This window comes from Pithys albifrons, chromosome 11 (assembly GCF_047495875.1).
Source record: "Pithys albifrons albifrons isolate INPA30051 chromosome 11, PitAlb_v1, whole genome shotgun sequence".
Lineage (NCBI taxonomy): Eukaryota > Metazoa > Chordata > Aves > Passeriformes > Thamnophilidae > Pithys > Pithys albifrons.
This window is the reverse complement of record NC_092468.1, coordinates 14537192-14556730: the sequence shown is the minus strand read 5'-3', so window position 1 is coordinate 14556730 and position 19539 is coordinate 14537192. Positions and strand designations below refer to the sequence as shown.

Below are 19539 nucleotides of genomic sequence, written 5' to 3'. Positions count from 1 at the left end.
CTTCCTAAAAGGCAGAAATCAGTATAGCTTCTTCTTGTCCATTCCAATTTTTGCTAAATGAGCTGGTAGGATAAAACAGTTTCATCCGTAACTTCATCTATAATACAAAGCTTTTATTGAACTAAATGTCAAAGCTATACCTTTAATTTAATTATTCCAAGTATTGCTTTGTGTGTAGTTGTGACAGCACAAAGCCAAACTTGTGCTACAAGGCACTGTTCAAGGTGTGAAGTGAGTGTACACGACTTCAACCTCTGCTTAACCTCAAACTTCTGTTATCTGCATTGTTCACTAGAATAAGGCTTACTTGGTGAAGAAAGTCCTGGCAGTGCAGACTTCCCCTTTGTTTCTGTGAGATTTATTGACTTACCTGGTTTTGTGGGTTTTCTTTTCTTTAGGTGAATGGAGTTCAGGTTAATCTTCCTGTGGATTTGAACCATGGAGCCAGAGCAGCCATAACAGGACGCTACATAGTCATTGATACCTCTCTAGGGATCCAGGTTAAGTTTGATGGTGACCAGGAGCTTTTCATTCTGGTTGATGAAAGTCTCAAAGGACAGCTGTGTGGTCTTTGTGGGACATTCAATGACAACCAACTAGATGATTTTTTAAACCCAGATAAAGTCCTAGAACAAGATCCAAATAAATTTGGTGACAGCTGGATAGTGAAGGATGACAACAGGACGTAAGTATTGGATAATACTTTAGGAAACAGCAAAGTGCCTGAAACATAAATCATGGAGTTATAGGCTTAATGTACATTATTCACGTTCCATAGTAACCATTCTTTGATATTATTTGTTTGCTAGTGTTTTCACCTTTGAATGACTCCAGTTTTCAACAGAAAACACTGAAATTTTAAAACCACTCTTCAGAAGTTTTAAACATGGGGTTTATAGATTTTACTTGAGATAGGGGTTTTTTATGCATATAACTTGAATTTTCTCTTACTTTCCTAGTCTAAAATATCTCCTTTATAGTCCTCCTTTTTGCTATAAGATGTCTAAATACATCTCAGATTCAGCTCCTAAGATAACTCCACATTGATTTGCATAGGCATGGAGCATTTATCTATCTATTAATGCTTTCACACACAAATTACTGCTCTTACTCTATGCAATAATGAATAAAAATGATCTTGTTTGTGTTGGATAGCTAATTTGTTTGTTTCTTCTGGACTTCATTTTATGGATGGACAGCCACACATCACAAATTCACAATTATATCTTTAATGTGGAACTATAATTGTAATATTTACCATTTTTTGATTTAACACACTAAAGATTACTGTACACAGCAAATCTACAAAATTTGGCGTAGGATTCCGTTATAATTGAGATATGCCTTGCAGGATATAACAAAATGCAAAGATTTATTATATAAGCAGTCTGCTGTGTATTTTTCATGCAGGTGTAATGCAGTTTCAGTTGTACCACCTCCTTGTGATATAGCAAAAGAAAAAGAATATGAAGAACTCTGCAAAATTGTTTTGAAAAACAGTGGACCTTTTCAGGCGTGCCATTGGCACACTCCCCCACAGCTGTACTTTGAGAGCTGTGTCTATGATCTGTGTGCCACAAATGGGGATTCTGATCAGTTCTGCAAGATTTTAGAGGCATATGCTGCTGCCTGTGAACTTGGAGGTGTAAATCTGGGTGAATGGAGGAAAGATACCATTTGTGGTAAGTCATTTGGTCATTTGACAAATAAGCATCCAATTAAATCCTTATGCTACAAATATCAATTCAAGTGGCTAAGAAGTTGAACAGAATTTCAGAAATGGGGATTCAATGAAACACAGGAAGCTTTCAAATGCTTAGCATCTCTGTAAATTTGGCTTCTAATCTAAACTTCCAATGAGCTTCCAGTATTCACTGTAGAACATGATGCCTGAACACTTTTGACACAAGACTGTTTTTCAGAATTGGGTTGGGAGAGACAACATACACTGTCAGCTAAGGGCCCAGCCAGGTACAACTGAACAATTTGTCTAACAAATCACTGCTTTCCCTTAAATAAAATATTTTATCTTTTTGAAAAGTGTTAACATATCACTTACCCAACCTGTCTACAGCTCCAAATTTTCACCAAGCATGCAAAATAAATTCATAAATGTATAAACCTGGGTTTTAAAATTAATAAAGAAGAATCCTGCAGCTTGAGGTCCATTCAGCCTTAGGTTCTTATTACCTAGGTAAACTAGTTAACACAGTGGTAAGGCTAGAGGCATGAAATTAATAGAATAAAATAATAGTTTGGATTGGAAGGACCGTTAAAGGTTATCTAGTCCAACCTCACTGCAACAAGCAGGGACATCTCCAACTAGATCAGGTTATTCACCATTCAGCCTAATCCTAAATGTTTCCAGTGTTTTACCACCCTCACTGTAAAAATTTTCTTCCTTGTATCCTTACATTGCTTTTCCTAGAACTGCCAGAGGTGATTACCAGAGCCAGCAGAAACAGCAGACTAAGTATGAGGCTAATATATGAAAAGGCACTCTATAGTCTCTTTCCAGTTCGAAGACAATACTTCTCATACCAGTTTATGAGCAGTAAAAAGAACTGTCAGACAATTCTCATTATGAAGTCTAGATTTTCACCTAAAGGGATTTTGAGAGCCAGTTGAATACTACAATGCCAAATAGGACAGCTTGACCAATTTGCAATGACAAAAGGATTATGATTGGCACAGTGTAAAAATATAAGATCTTAGTGCATTATGATGACAACTGAGGAAGGGATTTGTAAAATAACACACATTCTCAGACACTTAAAATTTCATGGTTTATAGTCAATTTTTCAGTACTGGTCACTTCTACTGATTCCATTATAAAATCTTCAAATTTTGATGAACATAGGTTCATTTAGACCTGAAAGGGCATTGTCACAACAGAGAGGAGATTCCAAATCTCATTGTGGAAACTGTTTTTCTTTCTGCATGATATACAGGCGCACCAACAGCTTGCAATATGTCCTGTACATTTGAGGTTGACTTCTGTGAGTGGAAACAGGAAACCAGTGATGACTTTGACTGGATAAGGCACAAGGGGCCAACACCCACGCCAAATACTGGCCCTTCCCATGACCACACAACTGGAGGTAGGAACAACCAAACAGTATCTGGCTGTCCTTCTCTTGGAAGAAAGCAAGGAGCCTCTTTAAATGACAAATCCAGGCCATGTGTTTCTAGGCTTAATCCAGAGCCTTCTGCAGCAGTCAGACATCTGTGTGGGGTTATGAACAGTGCAGGTCATTGATAAGCATGTGACCTGTGAGCATAATTTCCTGTAAAGAGGTTTCAGCAAAGGTATAGCTGCTCTGAGACTGGATGACTGTGACAGCTGACCTTTCCTTTAGGTGTTCTTTTCCATAAGTAAGAGAACAGTGTAATCTGCTGGAAATCCATTTGGGGACTGAAAGATTAGTGCAGGCACTGGGTGAAGTAATCTTATACGGTACATACTCTGTAAATGAAGTGATATTGTCTTATCCTGGCCCATTAATGTGAAAAATTGACATTCTGCTATTTCCAGAGGGCTACTATATCTACCTGCAAGGAAGCAAGCAAAACCCAGGTGATGTAGCCCACTTGGTCAGTCCAGTGTGCAGTTTAGAAGGACCCCACTGCTTCCACTTTTGGTATCACATGTATGGAATGGCTGAAGCAATGGCTCTGCGAGTGTACACAGTGCACAATGAAACATGGACATTGGAATGGAAGGATGCTGGAAGTAAAGGAGACACATGGAACTTGGGAGAGGTCACGGTAAACAGCAGAGGAAATATGCAGGTAAGGCCACAGGATTTCACTGCCATCGGAGATGAGCTGTTTTTTCAAATGGCAAATCCTACATGCAGCTGGAGCTAATGCTAGGATCTATCCCACCCCTTAGATTGTCCTGGAGGGCATGACAGGTGAAGATGTCCGGAGTGATGTGGCATTGGATGATCTGTCAATTGTGAAGGGGCCCTGTACAGGTACAAAGATTGTCTTGGGAAAAGGAAGCTTGAAGAATGTTATAATTTTTATGGCCATAAATATAGTTGCTGTCTAGAACCAGAGATGATCAAGGAGAGTTCATTTCCTTGTACCACTATCTCTTTTATAGGTGTGATTCCACCTACACCAAGCACAACCATCACCACACCTTCAGAAGAGACACCCACATCAACACCCAGGCCAGGCACAGGTAAGACCAGAAGACCAGCAATGGGTCAGATCCTCTTTGAGCAAGGTGAGCTGGGGAGAAAAGGCAACAGCAGGTGATCGGTTGAACATTTCCTCTGGTCTTTCCCCTGTCAGGCACCTGTGTGGTGGAAGGAGACCCTCACTACCACACATTCGACAAGCAGCTACACAACTTCATGGGCACCTGCACCTACACCCTCTCCAAACTGTGTGAGAGCAACAGCTCCCTGCCCTACTTCAACGTGGAAGCAGCCAATGAGCACAGAGGGGGCAACACTCGTGTGTCCTACGTCCAATACGTGGATGTCGATGTGGCTGACCAGCGGATCAGGCTGGGGAAGGGTGGAGTGGTGACGGTAAGATCGAGGGGGAGGGCCTGAGGGGGTGTGCGAGAGGAAAGAGCTGTGCCTAATGGGTTGCTTCAATCCTGTCTTGGTTCCCATCCTTCCAGGTCAATGGAGTGCTAGAGATCCTGCCTTGCAGCCCATCTGCAGGTGTGCAGGTCTTGTCCAGTGGATTCTACACTATGGTCTTGACAGACTTTGGCTTGAGAGTGAAGTTTGATGGGAACCATCGGGTGGAGGTGACACTTCCAAGCACCTTTGGGCAGAAGGTTTGTGGCATGTGTGGCAACTACAACGGGATGGCAGCTGATGACTTCCTGAACCCAGAAGGGACGCTGGAGCCAGACTCCACCAGCCTGGGCAACAGCTGGGAAGTGTCCAACAACAGCAGGTGAGTGTGTCCCCAAAGCAGGTCTGGGGTTATGTCAGGCAAGGAGAGGAGGAGGCATCAGGACAAGTCCATAGATGACCCAGGGGCCCTTCTCCCTGTCTTTCCGCAGCTGCTCAGCTGGACCACTCCCCACACCAGCCTGCAGTGACACGGACAAGCAAGTCATCACCAGCAGCCACTTCTGTGGGCTCCTCACTGACACCAGTGGCCCGTTTCACATGTGCCACGCTGTGCTGAGTCCCAGCAGTTACTTCAACACCTGCTCGTATGACCTGTGTGAGCTGGGGCTGGAGCAGGAGACCCTGTGCAAGAGCTTGCAGTCCTATGCAGATGCCTGTCAGTCACTTGGGGTCCAGATACCTGTGTGGAGAAACGCAACCTTCTGCCGTAAGTCCACACATGATACCATGGATAGTTACTCTCAGGAAAACACAGGATAGGGATGAAAGACTGAGGTGGACCATAAGAACTACTCTCACTGTAGGCAGTGTGGCTCTAAAGATAGCTATCTGTATTAGAGCCACCATTATGTTTTCTGTTTCATTTGAGGTCAGGTAGACCTGGGAAGACACATGGAGCCAAACAGACCCCAGAGAAAACAGTCTGTTACTTTTCCAAAAGGGAGAATACACCAGAAGGAAGTGTTGTGATATGTTCCGCAAGTAATTGCCATGTCTTCTCTCTCTGCAGCAATCACCTGTCCAGCCAACAGTCACTACGAGCCCTGTGCTGCAGCCTGCCCTGCCACCTGTGTTGATCCAATGGCTCCAGTTACTTGCAGCCTGCCATGTGTGGAGGGCTGTGTGTGTGACAGTGGGTACCTGCTCTACAATGACCGATGCGTGCCCAGCCAGCAGTGTGGGTGCTGGCACAACGGGCAGCACTACCCCGTGGGCTCTGAGTTCTGGACGGACAACACCTGCTCCTCAAAGTGCACATGTCCCGCACGTGGAAGCAAAGTCCAGTGCTTCCATGCCTCATGCCCTGCGGGCCAGTACTGTGGCGTGCAGGATGGGAAACCTGTGTGCCTCGAACACTCCTATGGCATCTGTCACGTGCACGGGGACCCTCACTACAACTCCTTTGACAAGGTGACACACAACTTCATGGGCAACTGCACCTACACCCTGGCCAAAGTGTGCTCCAACACCACGTCCCTGCCCTACTTCAATGTGGAGGCCAAGAACGAGCATCGTGGGAACACCAGAGTGTCCTATGTGCGTGAAGTGCTGGTTGAGGTGTACGGACAGCACATTGCCATCCTCAAGCAGGAGAAGAGCCAAGTGCTGGTAGGCAGTGGGGCTGGAAAGTCTGCGGTATGGGTGCAAGGCGGGTTTGACTCCTCTTGGCAGGGCCTGGCGTGTACCAACCATCTCCATGGTCCCAGGACAGGGTGGGTTCTCCTTTCTGGAAGGTTTAGAGGAGGAAGAAGCAAACAGGGAAGGCATTCCGTGTTAATCAGAGGCCCCTGCAGAGTGCTGAACACAAACATGTCTCTGCGAGCCCCAGGGGTGTTGGGGTATGAGGGCATCCTAGGCAGCTGTTTGCCACACCTGGCCTGGCAGCCGCTTTCCCTGGGCAGGAGACCCCAGGGAGGCCAGGGACAAGTCCAGGGCTCATCGTTCTCTGTCTGCCCCAGGTGAACGGCGTGCGCCAGACCTTGCCGGTGAGGGCAGCGGAAGGTGCCATCACGGTGAGCAAGAGTGGCCGCTACATTGTCCTGGAGACAGACTTCAGCCTCAGAGTGTCCTACGACACTGACCACTCGGTGGAGGTGAAGGTGCCCACCACCTACTTCAACCTGACCTGTGGCATGTGCGGCAACTTCAACAACCGGAGAGAGGATGAATACATGATGCCCAATGGGCAGCAAGCCGCAAACTCCAATGCGCTGGGGGAGAGCTGGCAGGTGCCAGACAGTGACCCCTCTTGCGGTGTCCCCGTCCCCTCCCCACCCTGCAGTGCAGAAGATGAGAAGCTCTACCGGTCGGACCAGTTCTGTGGCATTCTGACCACCAGGCCCAGCTCTTTTGAGAAGTGCCACAGTGTGATCAACCCTCAGAGCTACTTTGACACCTGCCTCTATGACCTTTGTGCCCTGAATGGTGGCCAAGACTTTCTGTGTGCTGCTCTGGAGGCCTACGCTGATGCGTGCCAGGCAGCTGGCATAACTCTTCTGCCCTGGAGGAATGCTACCTTCTGCCGTGAGTACCTGCCTTGCCACTGGCAGAAGGGAAATGGGCTGCTCTGCATGCCCAGAACCTCTGGCCAAAGCCAGTTCTTTGGGCTTCCCTTTCCCAGGAGGTCATCCTTCCTACAAGTCTTGCTGGTCCTAATTGTCTCCTTCCCATTGCAGCCCTGCTGTGTCCCCCCAACAGCTACTATGACCCTTGCATGACCGGCTGTCCTGCCACCTGTGTTGACCGAGAAGCCCCACAGCACTGCTCCAAGCCCTGCGCGGAGGGCTGCGCGTGTACCTCTGGCTTCCTCCTCAGCGGAGACACATGTGTGCCCGAGGCCCAGTGTGGCTGCCTCTTTGAGGGCAACTACTACACCGTGAGTGAAAACCCTGCCCTGGTTTGCGCTCCTCCCAGGGACCCCCTTGCCTCTGCTTTCCTGCCTCACGCTCTGACGTTTGGTGTTTCCCTGCCTGTAGGAAGGCGAGTACTCCGTCAATGAGAATTGCACTCGCCGGTGCCGGTGTGAAGCCAACGGCCAGATGGTTTGCTCTACCTTGTCCTGTGGCGACGAAGAGGTCTGCAAGATCCAGAACGGTCAGAGGGGCTGTTACCCAGCCAGCACTGCTCTCTGCCACATCTACGGCGACCCGCATTACAGCACCTTTGATGGGAAGCTTCACCACTTCCAGGGCTCCTGCAACTACACCGCTGTGACAGGCTGTGACAACTCCTCCATTGGGTTCAGTGTCACCACCCGCAACAAACATCGTGACAGCCAGAGCTGGACAGCTCTGGACTCTGTGGCACTGTCCCTGGAAGGCCTCCACATTGCACTGCGCAAGCACAAGGCGGTCTATGTAAGCCCCTCAGTTTTACACCTGGGAACCACAGATGCACTAAACACCCCAAAATACCACTCTGTCCCCAGGGAGAGCTTGCTATTCCCTCAGCCTGCTGTGTGCACACAGAAGAGCATGGCAAGGCTCTGAGTGGGGCAGACACGGCTGCTCGTGCAGCCACAGATTGTTGGCCAGTTTCCTGAGCTTCCAATGTGTAGACTTGCTGGTGTCCTGGTTAGCCTGGACAGGGTTTCTCATTCCATCAGTGTGTCTGATTCCCTGGGCTCTGGCAACACCCCAGCAAGGAACAGCAGCCTCTCAGGAAAAGGCACTTCTTTATGCTTCTGTCTCCTTCTTTTCCCTTTATCCAGATCAACGGTGCTTTGGTGTCCTTGCCTACTTCTCCTGCCCCTGGCGTGACCATTTCCCTGAGAGGCTCCTACGTGCATGTTTCTACCAAGCTGGGCCTGCAGCTACAGTTCAATGGGGACCACGAGCTCCTAGTGAAGGTGTCTGAGAAGCACAAGGGCAAGCTCTGTGGGCTGTGTGGGACGTACACTGGGAGCCAGCAAGATGACTTCATGCGCCCCGATGGGGTTGTCGTGCCCAACTTCAATGACTTTGGAGCTAGCTGGATGGTGCCGGACAACGAGTGGCCGTGAGTCCTCGTTCTATTCTGTGGAAAAACAACAAAAGGGAGCGTGGGAGAGGGGAGCTACAAAGGGCATGAGGAGGGAGGGTTGGCAATGGCAGGCATGGGGCATTGGAGAAGAGGTAGTTTCCTGACCCCAGGAAAGTGGGCCAGGGCCTAGGCATGACACTTTTCCCAAGTTGTTCGGATTGCAATGGTCCCAGGCCTTTTTTTCTGTCCACCAGAAGCCAGGGAGGGGACTGCTGACTGGGGGCCATGTGTTGCATCTTTGCGAGTTACAGCCATTTGTGCCTGTCTTAGTGAGGGATTGGGCTCCAGAAGATGAGGGTTTGGCTGGGGAGGAGGCCAGGAAATGGTGTGGGTATGGTGAGCTCAGGGCTGTCTGTGCGCTGTGTAGGTGTGACCCAGCCATCAGCCCGCCTGTGACCTGCTCCCCCACCGAGGAGGAGGCAGCTAACAAGCAGTGTTCAATCCTCACGCACCTCGGTGGCCCGTTCCAGCCATGCCATGCAGTTCTGCCACCCGAGACTTACTTTGAGAGCTGTGTCTATGACCAGTGTGCCACGGGCGGCAGCACAGAGCAGCTCTGCAATGACCTGGGGGCCTATGCCGCAGCCTGTGCGGAGGCAGGCGTTGCTCTCGGAGATTGGAGTGCTGGCACTGACTGTGGTAAGTCTTCTATCCATCTCCTTTGATTTCCCTGGCTCTCAGATTCAAGAGTGGGGCAGCTGTGGTGGAGGTTTCTCCTAACCCATCTGGTGGGCCAGCCCTTGGGTGAAGAGACTCTTTGGCTCAGGGACACTGTGGAATCCCTGTCCTATGGTTCTTTTGCCATGGTGTGTGGGGATGTTTGGGAAAGGTGCAGCATCCCTGTTTGGGAACAAATTCCAGTTATTAAACACACTTTCTAGACCTCTCTTTTACTCTATTTCATTCATCAGCTCCTACACCCTCACCACCCTTGCCTGGCACTACAATACGTCCTCCACATACAACAACGTCACCAGCACCTGGGACAAGCACAGGTACTGTCTCCCATCCATTATTTTACTGGCCGTGCTAAGCACTTCCCCTTGGCTGGCCACCCCCTCCTGGCCACAGGCATGTCATGCATGTACGTGCATGTACATGAGCCCTGCGTGACCCACCTTCACTCTACCACTTCTGCTTTCCTTTCTGCACCATGTCCAGCTCCCCCAACAGACTGCAATTTCTCCTGCACATTCGACAAAGACTTCTGTGGCTGGGTCCAGGCAGACTTCAGCAGCATTGACTGGATAAGGAATAAAGGCCCAACGCCCACGCCAAATACTGGTCCCTCCTCTGACCACACAACAGAAGGTAGGAGCAGCAATCAGGACACAGGAGAAGGGGTGTCCCTGGAAAGATGCCGATAAACTTCTAGCACCAAACACAGACCAATCTTTCCTGACCTTGATCCAGAGCCATTTGGAGCAGTCTCCTCCAGAGCCAGAGGCTTCCTTTGGGAAGATTTCCAGCCCTGGGAAGTAGTCTGTGATACCTGCAGGGCAGGCCAGGACGTGCCATGTGGGGGAGAAAGTAATGCAAATCTTGACGACCCGTTTGCCTCTGGGGAAGAGGAATGGGTCTGCCCCTCTGTTAGGAGATGCTGGCTTCTCCAAAAAACAAAGATGAAGAGTCTCCAAAGCTGAGGAGCCCTGCAAGGACTGTGGCAATGCTTTGGAGGTGATTCCATTGGCCAGAACAAGGCATACAGCTGTCATGGCCCAGAGAGCACATTCAGAAGGGCACTCGGGTCCAGGGAGGCTTTTGAAGGAGCTGTGTTTGCTCCCCTCTCTCTTTGCCTGTCTGATATTGTAGCTGGGGTACCCCCAGGACTGTGCTTGGGCTGTCCCCAGCTGCCTTTTCTGGATTTGATGTGTGTGTGACAGTGGCCCATGCTTTGTTTCAGACGGCTACTACATCTACCTGCACGGGACTGATGCTCTGTCCGGGTTTGTGGCTGTCCTTGTCAGTCCGGTGTGCGGTTGGGAAGGAACACACTGCTTCCGCTTCTGGTACCACATGTACGGAAATGCTGAGATGGCTCTGCGGGTGTACATGGCAAAGGACTATGAGCAAGTGCTGGTCTGGAGCCAAGATGGGAACCATGGGGACAGGTGGCACCTGGGAGAGGTGACAGTGCACATCACAGGAGACATGCAGGTAAGGACACAGGCTCTCACTGCCACCTGTGAGAGGAACTGTGCTTTCTAATGGCACTTCACACACGTGGCCGGAGATAATGCTGGGAACCATTCCTTCCCTTAGATTTTCCTGGAGGGACAATGGGGTGAAGATGCTCGGAGCAACATAGCATTGGATGATCTGTCCATTGAAAAGGGATCCTGTGCAGGTACATGGCTAGACTCGGGAAAGGGCAACTTGAGACATGTCACTGACGTAGCTGGCAGGCTGTGCTAGAGGCAAGAGCACAGGTTGTCTTTGCAGTGCCCTGTAGGGCACTGATGCAGCCTGTTCCCAAACCAGCTTTCTCCTGGGAGACTGGAGCACTGGCAATGCCTGCAGCCACTGTTTTAGGTCATGTGCTACAAAGCCTACAGACATGACCTTCACCATAGGTGCTGAAGTGCCTTACCTGCGTTTGTCACCCAACTATGCTAGTGGCTGAGGCCTTGAGTGGGAGAGTTCTTCCTGAGATGACACGCTTCAATCCCTCTCCTGGGCATGCCTGGTCATGGGGTTGGACACTTCAGAAGGGTGAAGGAAGCAGCCGCCTGCAACAAAACTCCTGTGTTGGTGCACTTCTCCTCTGTCTCTTTTGCTGAGTCCATTGACACCAACACCGATGATCCCCTTGCCAGGCACTATAATGCAGCCTGCACACACACCAGCAACATCCACACCCAGCTCAGAGACAGCCACATCTCATTCCCATCATCTGTTTCTTGAAACTTTTCATTTTGCTTCTGCCAAGGGCCTGGACATGGGATAGTTTGTACTGAAGGCAGTGCACGTCACCTCGTACCTCCCGGCTTTGCCTGTGGTAGCGTTTTTGCTGAAGTGTAACTGTGCCATCCCTGCACTGGGTCCCTTGCGTTTTTCCAGAAGGGTAGACAAGCTGCATGCAACAAAACACCCATGTTGATGCTGACCACTTCTTCCTCTGTCTCTCCATAGGTCCACTTCCTCCTACACCCTCAACCCCATTGCCTAACATCACAACACAGACAACACCAAGACCACCAACAGCAACACCAACACCTGGGATGACCTCAGGTACTGCATTCTGAGTCATCTTCAAAACCCACACTGGCTACACAGTGCCTTTGTCTTTGAGGGCTGTTATTTGCCTTGTGTCAGTCTATCCCCATATTAAGGCATCCATTCAATCCTAGTCCATTTGTAAGGGTTTTTGTGGTGCAATTAAAGGTTTTGTGTCCTGCAATTAAAGTGTTTTAGTAGGTTTGAACAGGCTGACTGGAAAGATGAATCCTGTTTTGACACAGAACTCTAATGACACTGTCTTTTTGTAAAAGCAGTAGACCAGTCATGGGGCCAAAGTCCTTTGTGCAGAGTAGGCTGGGGAGAAAAGGCAACAGCAGGTGATCGGTTGAACATTTCCTCTGGTCTTTCCCCTGTCAGGCACCTGTGTGGTGGAAGGAGACCCTCACTACCACACATTCGACAAGCAGCTACACAACTTCATGGGCACCTGCACCTACACCCTCTCCAAACTGTGTGAGAGCAACAGCTCCCTGCCCTACTTCAACGTGGAAGCAGCCAATGAGCACAGAGGGGGCAACACTCGTGTGTCCTACGTCCAATACGTGGATGTCGATGTGGCTGACCAGCGGATCAGGCTGGGGAAGGGTGGAGTGGTGACGGTAAGATCGAGGGGGAGGGCCTGAGGGGGTGTGCGAGAGGAAAGAGCTGTGCCTAATGGGTTGCTTCAATCCTGTCTTGGTTCCCATCCTTCCAGGTCAATGGAGTGCTAGAGATCCTGCCTTGCAGCCCATCTGCAGGTGTGCAGGTCTTGTCCAGTGGATTCTACACTATGGTCTTGACAGACTTTGGCTTGAGAGTGAAGTTTGATGGGAACCATCGGGTGGAGGTGACACTTCCAAGCACCTTTGGGCAGAAGGTTTGTGGCATGTGTGGCAACTATAACGGGATGGCAGCTGATGACTTCCTGAACCCAGAAGGGACGCTGGAGCCAGACTCCACCAGCCTGGGCAACAGCTGGGAAGTGTCCAACAACAGCAGGTGAGTGTGTCCCCAAAGCAGGTCTGGGGTTATGTCAGGCAAGGAGAGGAGGAGGCATCAGGACAAGTCCATAGATGACCCAGGGGCCCTTCTCCCTGTCTTTCCGCAGCTGCTCAGCTGGACCACTCCCCACACCAGCCTGCAGTGACACGGACAAGCAAGTCATCACCAGCAGCCACTTCTGTGGGCTCCTCACTGACACCAGTGGCCCGTTTCACATGTGCCACGCTGTGCTGAGTCCCAGCAGTTACTTCAACACCTGCTCGTATGACCTGTGTGAGCTGGGGCTGGAGCAGGAGACCCTGTGCAAGAGCTTGCAGTCCTATGCAGATGCCTGTCAGTCACTTGGGGTCCAGATACCTGTGTGGAGAAACGCAACCTTCTGCCGTAAGTCCACACATGATACCATGGATAGTTACTCTCAGGAAAACACAGGATAGGGATGAAAGACTGAGGTGGACCATAAGAACTACTCTCACTGTAGGCAGTGTGGCTCTAAAGATAGCTATCTGTATTAGAGCCACCATTATGTTTTCTGTTTCATTTGAGGTCAGGTAGACCTGGGAAGACACATGGAGCCAAACAGACCCCAGAGAAAACAGTCTGTTACTTTTCCAAAAGGGAGAATACACCAGAAGGAAGTGTTGTGATATGTTCCGCAAGTAATTGCCATGTCTTCTCTCTCTGCAGCAATCACCTGTCCAGCCAACAGTCACTACGAGCCCTGTGCTGCAGCCTGCCCTGCCACCTGTGTTGATCCAATGGCTCCAGTTACTTGCAGCCTGCCATGTGTGGAGGGCTGTGTGTGTGACAGTGGGTACCTGCTCTACAATGACCGATGCGTGCCCAGCCAGCAGTGTGGGTGCTGGCACAACGGGCAGCACTACCCCGTGGGCTCTGAGTTCTGGACGGACAACACCTGCTCCTCAAAGTGCACATGTCCCGCACGTGGAAGCAAAGTCCAGTGCTTCCATGCCTCATGCCCTGCGGGCCAGTACTGTGGCGTGCAGGATGGGAAACCTGTGTGCCTCGAACACTCCTATGGCATCTGTCACGTGCACGGGGACCCTCACTACAACTCCTTTGACAAGGTGACACACAACTTCATGGGCAACTGCACCTACACCCTGGCCAAAGTGTGCTCCAACACCACGTCCCTGCCCTACTTCAATGTGGAGGCCAAGAACGAGCATCGTGGGAACACCAGAGTGTCCTATGTGCGTGAAGTGCTGGTTGAGGTGTACGGACAGCACATTGCCATCCTCAAGCAGGAGAAGAGCCAAGTGCTGGTAGGCAGTGGGGCTGGAAAGTCTGCGGTATGGGTGCAAGGCGGGTTTGACTCCTCTTGGCAGGGCCTGGCGTGTACCAACCATCTCCATGGTCCCAGGACAGGGTGGGTTCTCCTTTCTGGAAGGTTTAGAGGAGGAAGAAGCAAACAGGGAAGGCATTCCGTGTTAATCAGAGCCCCCTGCAGAGTGCTGAACACAAACATGTCTCTGCGAGCCCCAGGGGTGTTGGGGTATGAGGGCATCCTAGGCAGCTGTTTGCCACACCTGGCCTGGCAGCCGCTTTCCCTGGGCAGGAGACCCCAGGGAGGCCAGGGACAAGTCCAGGGCTCATCGTTCTCTGTCTGCCCCAGGTGAACGGCGTGCGCCAGACCTTGCCGGTGAGGGCAGCGGAAGGTGCCATCACGGTGAGCAAGAGTGGCCGCTACATTGTCCTGGAGACAGACTTCAGCCTCAGAGTGTCCTACGACACTGACCACTCGGTGGAGGTGAAGGTGCCCACCACCTACTTCAACCTGACCTGTGGCATGTGCGGCAACTTCAACAACCGGAGAGAGGATGAATACATGATGCCCAATGGGCAGCAAGCCGCAAACTCCAATGCGCTGGGGGAGAGCTGGCAGGTGCCAGACAGTGACCCCTCTTGCGGTGTCCCCGTCCCCTCCCCACCCTGCAGTGCAGAAGATGAGAAGCTCTACCGGTCGGACCAGTTCTGTGGCATTCTGACCACCAGGCCCAGCTCTTTTGAGAAGTGCCACAGTGTGATCAACCCTCAGAGCTACTTTGACACCTGCCTCTATGACCTTTGTGCCCTGAATGGTGGCCAAGACTTTCTGTGTGCTGCTCTGGAGGCCTACGCTGATGCGTGCCAGGCAGCTGGCATAACTCTTCTGCCCTGGAGGAATGCTACCTTCTGCCGTGAGTACCTGCCTTGCCACTGGCAGAAGGGAAATGGGCTGCTCTGCATGCCCAGAACCTCTGGCCAAAGCCAGTTCTTTGGGCTTCCCTTTCCCAGGAGGTCATCCTTCCTACAAGTCTTGCTGGTCCTAATTGTCTCCTTCCCATTGCAGCCCTGCTGTGTCCCCCCAACAGCTACTATGACCCTTGCATGACCGGCTGTCCTGCCACCTGTGTTGACCGAGAAGCCCCACAGCACTGCTCCAAGCCCTGCGCGGAGGGCTGCGCGTGTACCTCTGGCTTCCTCCTCAGCGGAGACACATGTGTGCCCGAGGCCCAGTGTGGCTGCCTCTTTGAGGGCAACTACTACACCGTGAGTGAAAACCCTGCCCTGGTTTGCGCTCCTCCCAGGGACCCCCTTGCCTCTGCTTTCCTGCCTCACGCTCTGACGTTTGGTGTTTCCCTGCCTGTAGGAAGGCGAGTACTCCGTCAATGAGAATTGCACTCGCCGGTGCCGGTGTGAAGCCAACGGCCAGATGGTTTGCTCTACCTTGTCCTGTGGCGACGAAGAGGTCTGCAAGATCCAGAACGGTCAGAGGGGCTGTTACCCAGCCAGCACTGCTCTCTGCCACATCTACGGCGACCCGCATTACAGCACCTTTGATGGGAAGCTTCACCACTTCCAGGGCTCCTGCAACTACACCGCTGTGACAGGCTGTGACAACTCCTCCATTGGGTTCAGTGTCACCACCCGCAACAAACATCGTGACAGCCAGAGCTGGACAGCTCTGGACTCTGTGGCACTGTCCCTGGAAGGCCTCCACATTGCACTGCGCAAGCACAAGGCGGTCTATGTAAGCCCCTCAGTTTTACACCTGGGAACCACAGATGCACTAAACACCCCAAAATACCACTCTGTCCCCAGGGAGAGCTTGCTATTCCCTCAGCCTGCTGTGTGCACACAGAAGAGCATGGCAAGGCTCTGAGTGGGGCAGACACGGCTGCTCGTGCAGCCACAGATTGTTGGCCAGTTTCCTGAGCTTCCAATGTGTAGACTTGCTGGTGTCCTGGTTAGCCTGGACAGGGTTTCTCATTCCATCAGTGTGTCTGATTCCCTGGGCTCTGGCAACACCCCAGCAAGGAACAGCAGCCTCTCAGGAAAAGGCACTTCTTTATGCTTCTGTCTCCTTCTTTTCCCTTTATCCAGATCAACGGTGCTTTGGTGTCCTTGCCTACTTCTCCTGCCCCTGGCGTGACCATTTCCCTGAGAGGCTCCTACGTGCATGTTTCTACCAAGCTGGGCCTGCAGCTACAGTTCAATGGGGACCACGAGCTCCTAGTGAAGGTGTCTGAGAAGCACAAGGGCAAGCTCTGTGGGCTGTGTGGGACGTACACTGGGAGCCAGCAAGATGACTTCATGCGCCCCGATGGGGTTGTCGTGCCCAACTTCAATGACTTTGGAGCTAGCTGGATGGTGCCGGACAACGAGTGGCCGTGAGTCCTCGTTCTATTCTGTGGAAAAACAACAAAAGGGAGCGTGGGAGAGGGGAGCTACAAAGGGCATGAGGAGGGAGGGTTGGCAATGGCAGGCATGGGGCATTGGAGAAGAGGTAGTTTCCTGACCCCAGGAAAGTGGGCCAGGGCCTAGGCATGACACTTTTCCCAAGTTGTTCGGATTGCAATGGTCCCAGGCCTTTTTTTCTGTCCACCAGAAGCCAGGGAGGGGACTGCTGACTGGGGGCCATGTGTTGCATCTTTGCGAGTTACAGCCATTTGTGCCTGTCTTAGTGAGGGATTGGGCTCCAGAAGATGAGGGTTTGGCTGGGGAGGAGGCCAGGAAATGGTGTGGGTATGGTGAGCTCAGGGCTGTCTGTGCGCTGTGTAGGTGTGACCCAGCCATCAGCCCGCCTGTGACCTGCTCCCCCACCGAGGAGGAGGCAGCTAACAAGCAGTGTTCAATCCTCACGCACCTCGGTGGCCCGTTCCAGCCATGCCATGCAGTTCTGCCACCCGAGACTTACTTTGAGAGCTGTGTCTATGACCAGTGTGCCACGGGCGGCAGCACAGAGCAGCTCTGCAATGACCTGGGGGCCTATGCCGCAGCCTGTGCGGAGGCAGGCGTTGCTCTCGGAGATTGGAGTGCTGGCACTGACTGTGGTAAGTCTTCTATCCATCTCCTTTGATTTCCCTGGCTCTCAGATTCAAGAGTGGGGCAGCTGTGGTGGAGGTTTCTCCTAACCCATCTGGTGGGCCAGCCCTTGGGTGAAGAGACTCTTTGGCTCAGGGACACTGTGGAATCCCTGTCCTATGGTTCTTTTGCCATGGTGTGTGGGGATGTTTGGGAAAGGTGCAGCATCCCTGTTTGGGAACAAATTCCAGTTATTAAACACACTTTCTAGACCTCTCTTTTACTCTATTTCATTCATCAGCTCCTACACCCTCACCACCCTTGCCTGGCACTACAATACGTCCTCCACATACAACAACGTCACCAGCACCTGGGACAAGCACAGGTACTGTCTCCCATCCATTATTTTACTGGCCGTGCTAAGCACTTCCCCTTGGCTGGCCACCCCCTCCTGGCCACAGGCATGTCATGCATGTACGTGCATGTACATGAGCCCTGCGTGACCCACCTTCACTCTACCACTTCTGCTTTCCTTTCTGCACCATGTCCAGCTCCCCCAACAGACTGCAATTTCTCCTGCACATTCGACAAAGACTTCTGTGGCTGGGTCCAGGCAGACTTCAGCAGCATTGACTGGATAAGGAATAAAGGCCCAACGCCCACGCCAAATACTGGTCCCTCCTCTGACCACACAACAGAAGGTAGGAGCAGCAATCAGGACACAGGAGAAGGGGTGTCCCTGGAAAGATGCCGATAAACTTCTAGCACCAAACACAGACCAATCTTTCCTGACCTTGATCCAGAGCCATTTGGAGCAGTCTCCTCCAGAGCCAGAGGCTTCCTTTGGGAAGATTTCCAGCCCTGGGAAGTAGTCTGTGATACCTGCAGGGCAGGCCAGGACGTGCCATGTGGGGGAGAAAGTAATGCAAATCTTGACGACCCGTTTGCCTCTGGGGAAGAGGAATGGGTCTGCCCCTCTGTTAGGAGATGCTGGCTTCTCCAAAAAACAAAGATGAAGAGTCTCCAAAGCTGAGGAGCCCTGCAAGGACTGTGGCAATGCTTTGGAGGTGATTCCATTGGCCAGAACAAGGCATACAGCTGTCATGGCCCAGAGAGCACATTCAGAAGGGCACTCGGGTCCAGGGAGGCTTTTGAAGGAGCTGTGTTTGCTCCCCTCTCTCTTTGCCTGTCTGATATTGTAGCTGGGGTACCCCCAGGACTGTGCTTGGGCTGTCCCCAGCTGCCTTTTCTGGATTTGATGTGTGTGTGACAGTGGCCCATGCTTTGTTTCAGACGGCTACTACATCTACCTGCACGGGACTGATGCTCTGTCCGGGTTTGTGGCTGTCCTTGTCAGTCCGGTGTGCGGTTGGGAAGGAACACACTGCTTCCGCTTCTGGTACCACATGTACGGAAATGCTGAGATGGCTCTGCGGGTGTACATGGCAAAGGACTATGAGCAAGTGCTGGTCTGGAGCCAAGATGGGAACCATGGGGACAGGTGGCACCTGGGAGAGGTGACAGTGCACATCACAGGAGACATGCAGGTAAGGACACAGGCTCTCACTGCCACCTGTGAGAGGAACTGTGCTTTCTAATGGCACTTCACACACGTGGCCGGAGATAATGCTGGGAACCATTCCTTCCCTTAGATTTTCCTGGAGGGACAATGGGGTGAAGATGCTCGGAGCAACATAGCATTGGATGATCTGTCCATTGAAAAGGGATCCTGTGCAGGTACATGGCTAGACTCGGGAAAGGGCAACTTGAGACATGTCACTGACGTAGCTGGCAGGCTGTGCTAGAGGCAAGAGCACAGGTTGTCTTTGCAGTGCCCTGTAGGGCACTGATGCAGCCTGTTCCCAAACCAGCTTTCTCCTGGGAGACTGGAGCACTGGCAATGCCTGCAGCCACTGTTTTAGGTCATGTGCTACAAAGCCTACAGACATGACCTTCACCATAGGTGCTGAAGTGCCTTACCTGCGTTTGTCACCCAACTATGCTAGTGGCTGAGGCCTTGAGTGGGAGAGTTCTTCCTGAGATGACACGCTTCAATCCCTCTCCTGGGCATGCCTGGTCATGGGGTTGGACACTTCAGAAGGGTGAAGGAAGCAGCCGCCTGCAACAAAACTCCTGTGTTGGTGCACTTCTCCTCTGTCTCTTTTGCTGAGTCCATTGACACCAACACCGATGATCCCCTTGCCAGGCACTATAATGCAGCCTGCACACACACCAGCAACATCCACACCCAGCTCAGAGACAGCCACATCTCATTCCCATCATCTGTTTCTTGAAACTTTTCATTTTGCTTCTGCCAAGGGCCTGGACATGGGATAGTTTGTACTGAAGGCAGTGCACGTCACCTCGTACCTCCCGGCTTTGC

At 51.6% G+C, this 19539-nt stretch overlaps 1 protein-coding gene across 1 annotated transcript in view; it reads left to right on the top strand.

Annotated features, from left to right (window-relative positions):
- Nucleotides 1-19539, top strand: part of LOC139677173 (IgGFc-binding protein-like) — a 96661-nt gene that overhangs the window by 55861 nt on the left and 21261 nt on the right. The window contains exons 13-43 of the mRNA XM_071566897.1: nucleotides 399-685; nucleotides 1411-1682; nucleotides 2952-3101; nucleotides 3536-3792; nucleotides 3896-3980; nucleotides 4112-4192; nucleotides 4306-4547; nucleotides 4643-4926; nucleotides 5036-5313; nucleotides 5617-6242; nucleotides 6566-7130; nucleotides 7283-7482; nucleotides 7583-7963; nucleotides 8317-8603; nucleotides 8995-9266; nucleotides 9789-9938; nucleotides 10531-10784; nucleotides 10890-10974; nucleotides 11760-11858; nucleotides 12225-12466; nucleotides 12562-12845; nucleotides 12955-13232; nucleotides 13536-14161; nucleotides 14485-15049; nucleotides 15202-15401; nucleotides 15502-15882; nucleotides 16236-16522; nucleotides 16914-17185; nucleotides 17708-17857; nucleotides 18450-18703; nucleotides 18809-18893. Of these exons, the coding sequence (XP_071422998.1) occupies nucleotides 399-685; nucleotides 1411-1682; nucleotides 2952-3101; nucleotides 3536-3792; nucleotides 3896-3980; nucleotides 4112-4192; nucleotides 4306-4547; nucleotides 4643-4926; nucleotides 5036-5313; nucleotides 5617-6242; nucleotides 6566-7130; nucleotides 7283-7482; nucleotides 7583-7963; nucleotides 8317-8603; nucleotides 8995-9266; nucleotides 9789-9938; nucleotides 10531-10784; nucleotides 10890-10974; nucleotides 11760-11858; nucleotides 12225-12466; nucleotides 12562-12845; nucleotides 12955-13232; nucleotides 13536-14161; nucleotides 14485-15049; nucleotides 15202-15401; nucleotides 15502-15882; nucleotides 16236-16522; nucleotides 16914-17185; nucleotides 17708-17857; nucleotides 18450-18703; nucleotides 18809-18893 (8479 nt within the window). The remainder of the gene's footprint in view (nucleotides 1-398; nucleotides 686-1410; nucleotides 1683-2951; nucleotides 3102-3535; nucleotides 3793-3895; nucleotides 3981-4111; nucleotides 4193-4305; nucleotides 4548-4642; nucleotides 4927-5035; nucleotides 5314-5616; nucleotides 6243-6565; nucleotides 7131-7282; nucleotides 7483-7582; nucleotides 7964-8316; nucleotides 8604-8994; nucleotides 9267-9788; nucleotides 9939-10530; nucleotides 10785-10889; nucleotides 10975-11759; nucleotides 11859-12224; nucleotides 12467-12561; nucleotides 12846-12954; nucleotides 13233-13535; nucleotides 14162-14484; nucleotides 15050-15201; nucleotides 15402-15501; nucleotides 15883-16235; nucleotides 16523-16913; nucleotides 17186-17707; nucleotides 17858-18449; nucleotides 18704-18808; nucleotides 18894-19539) is intronic.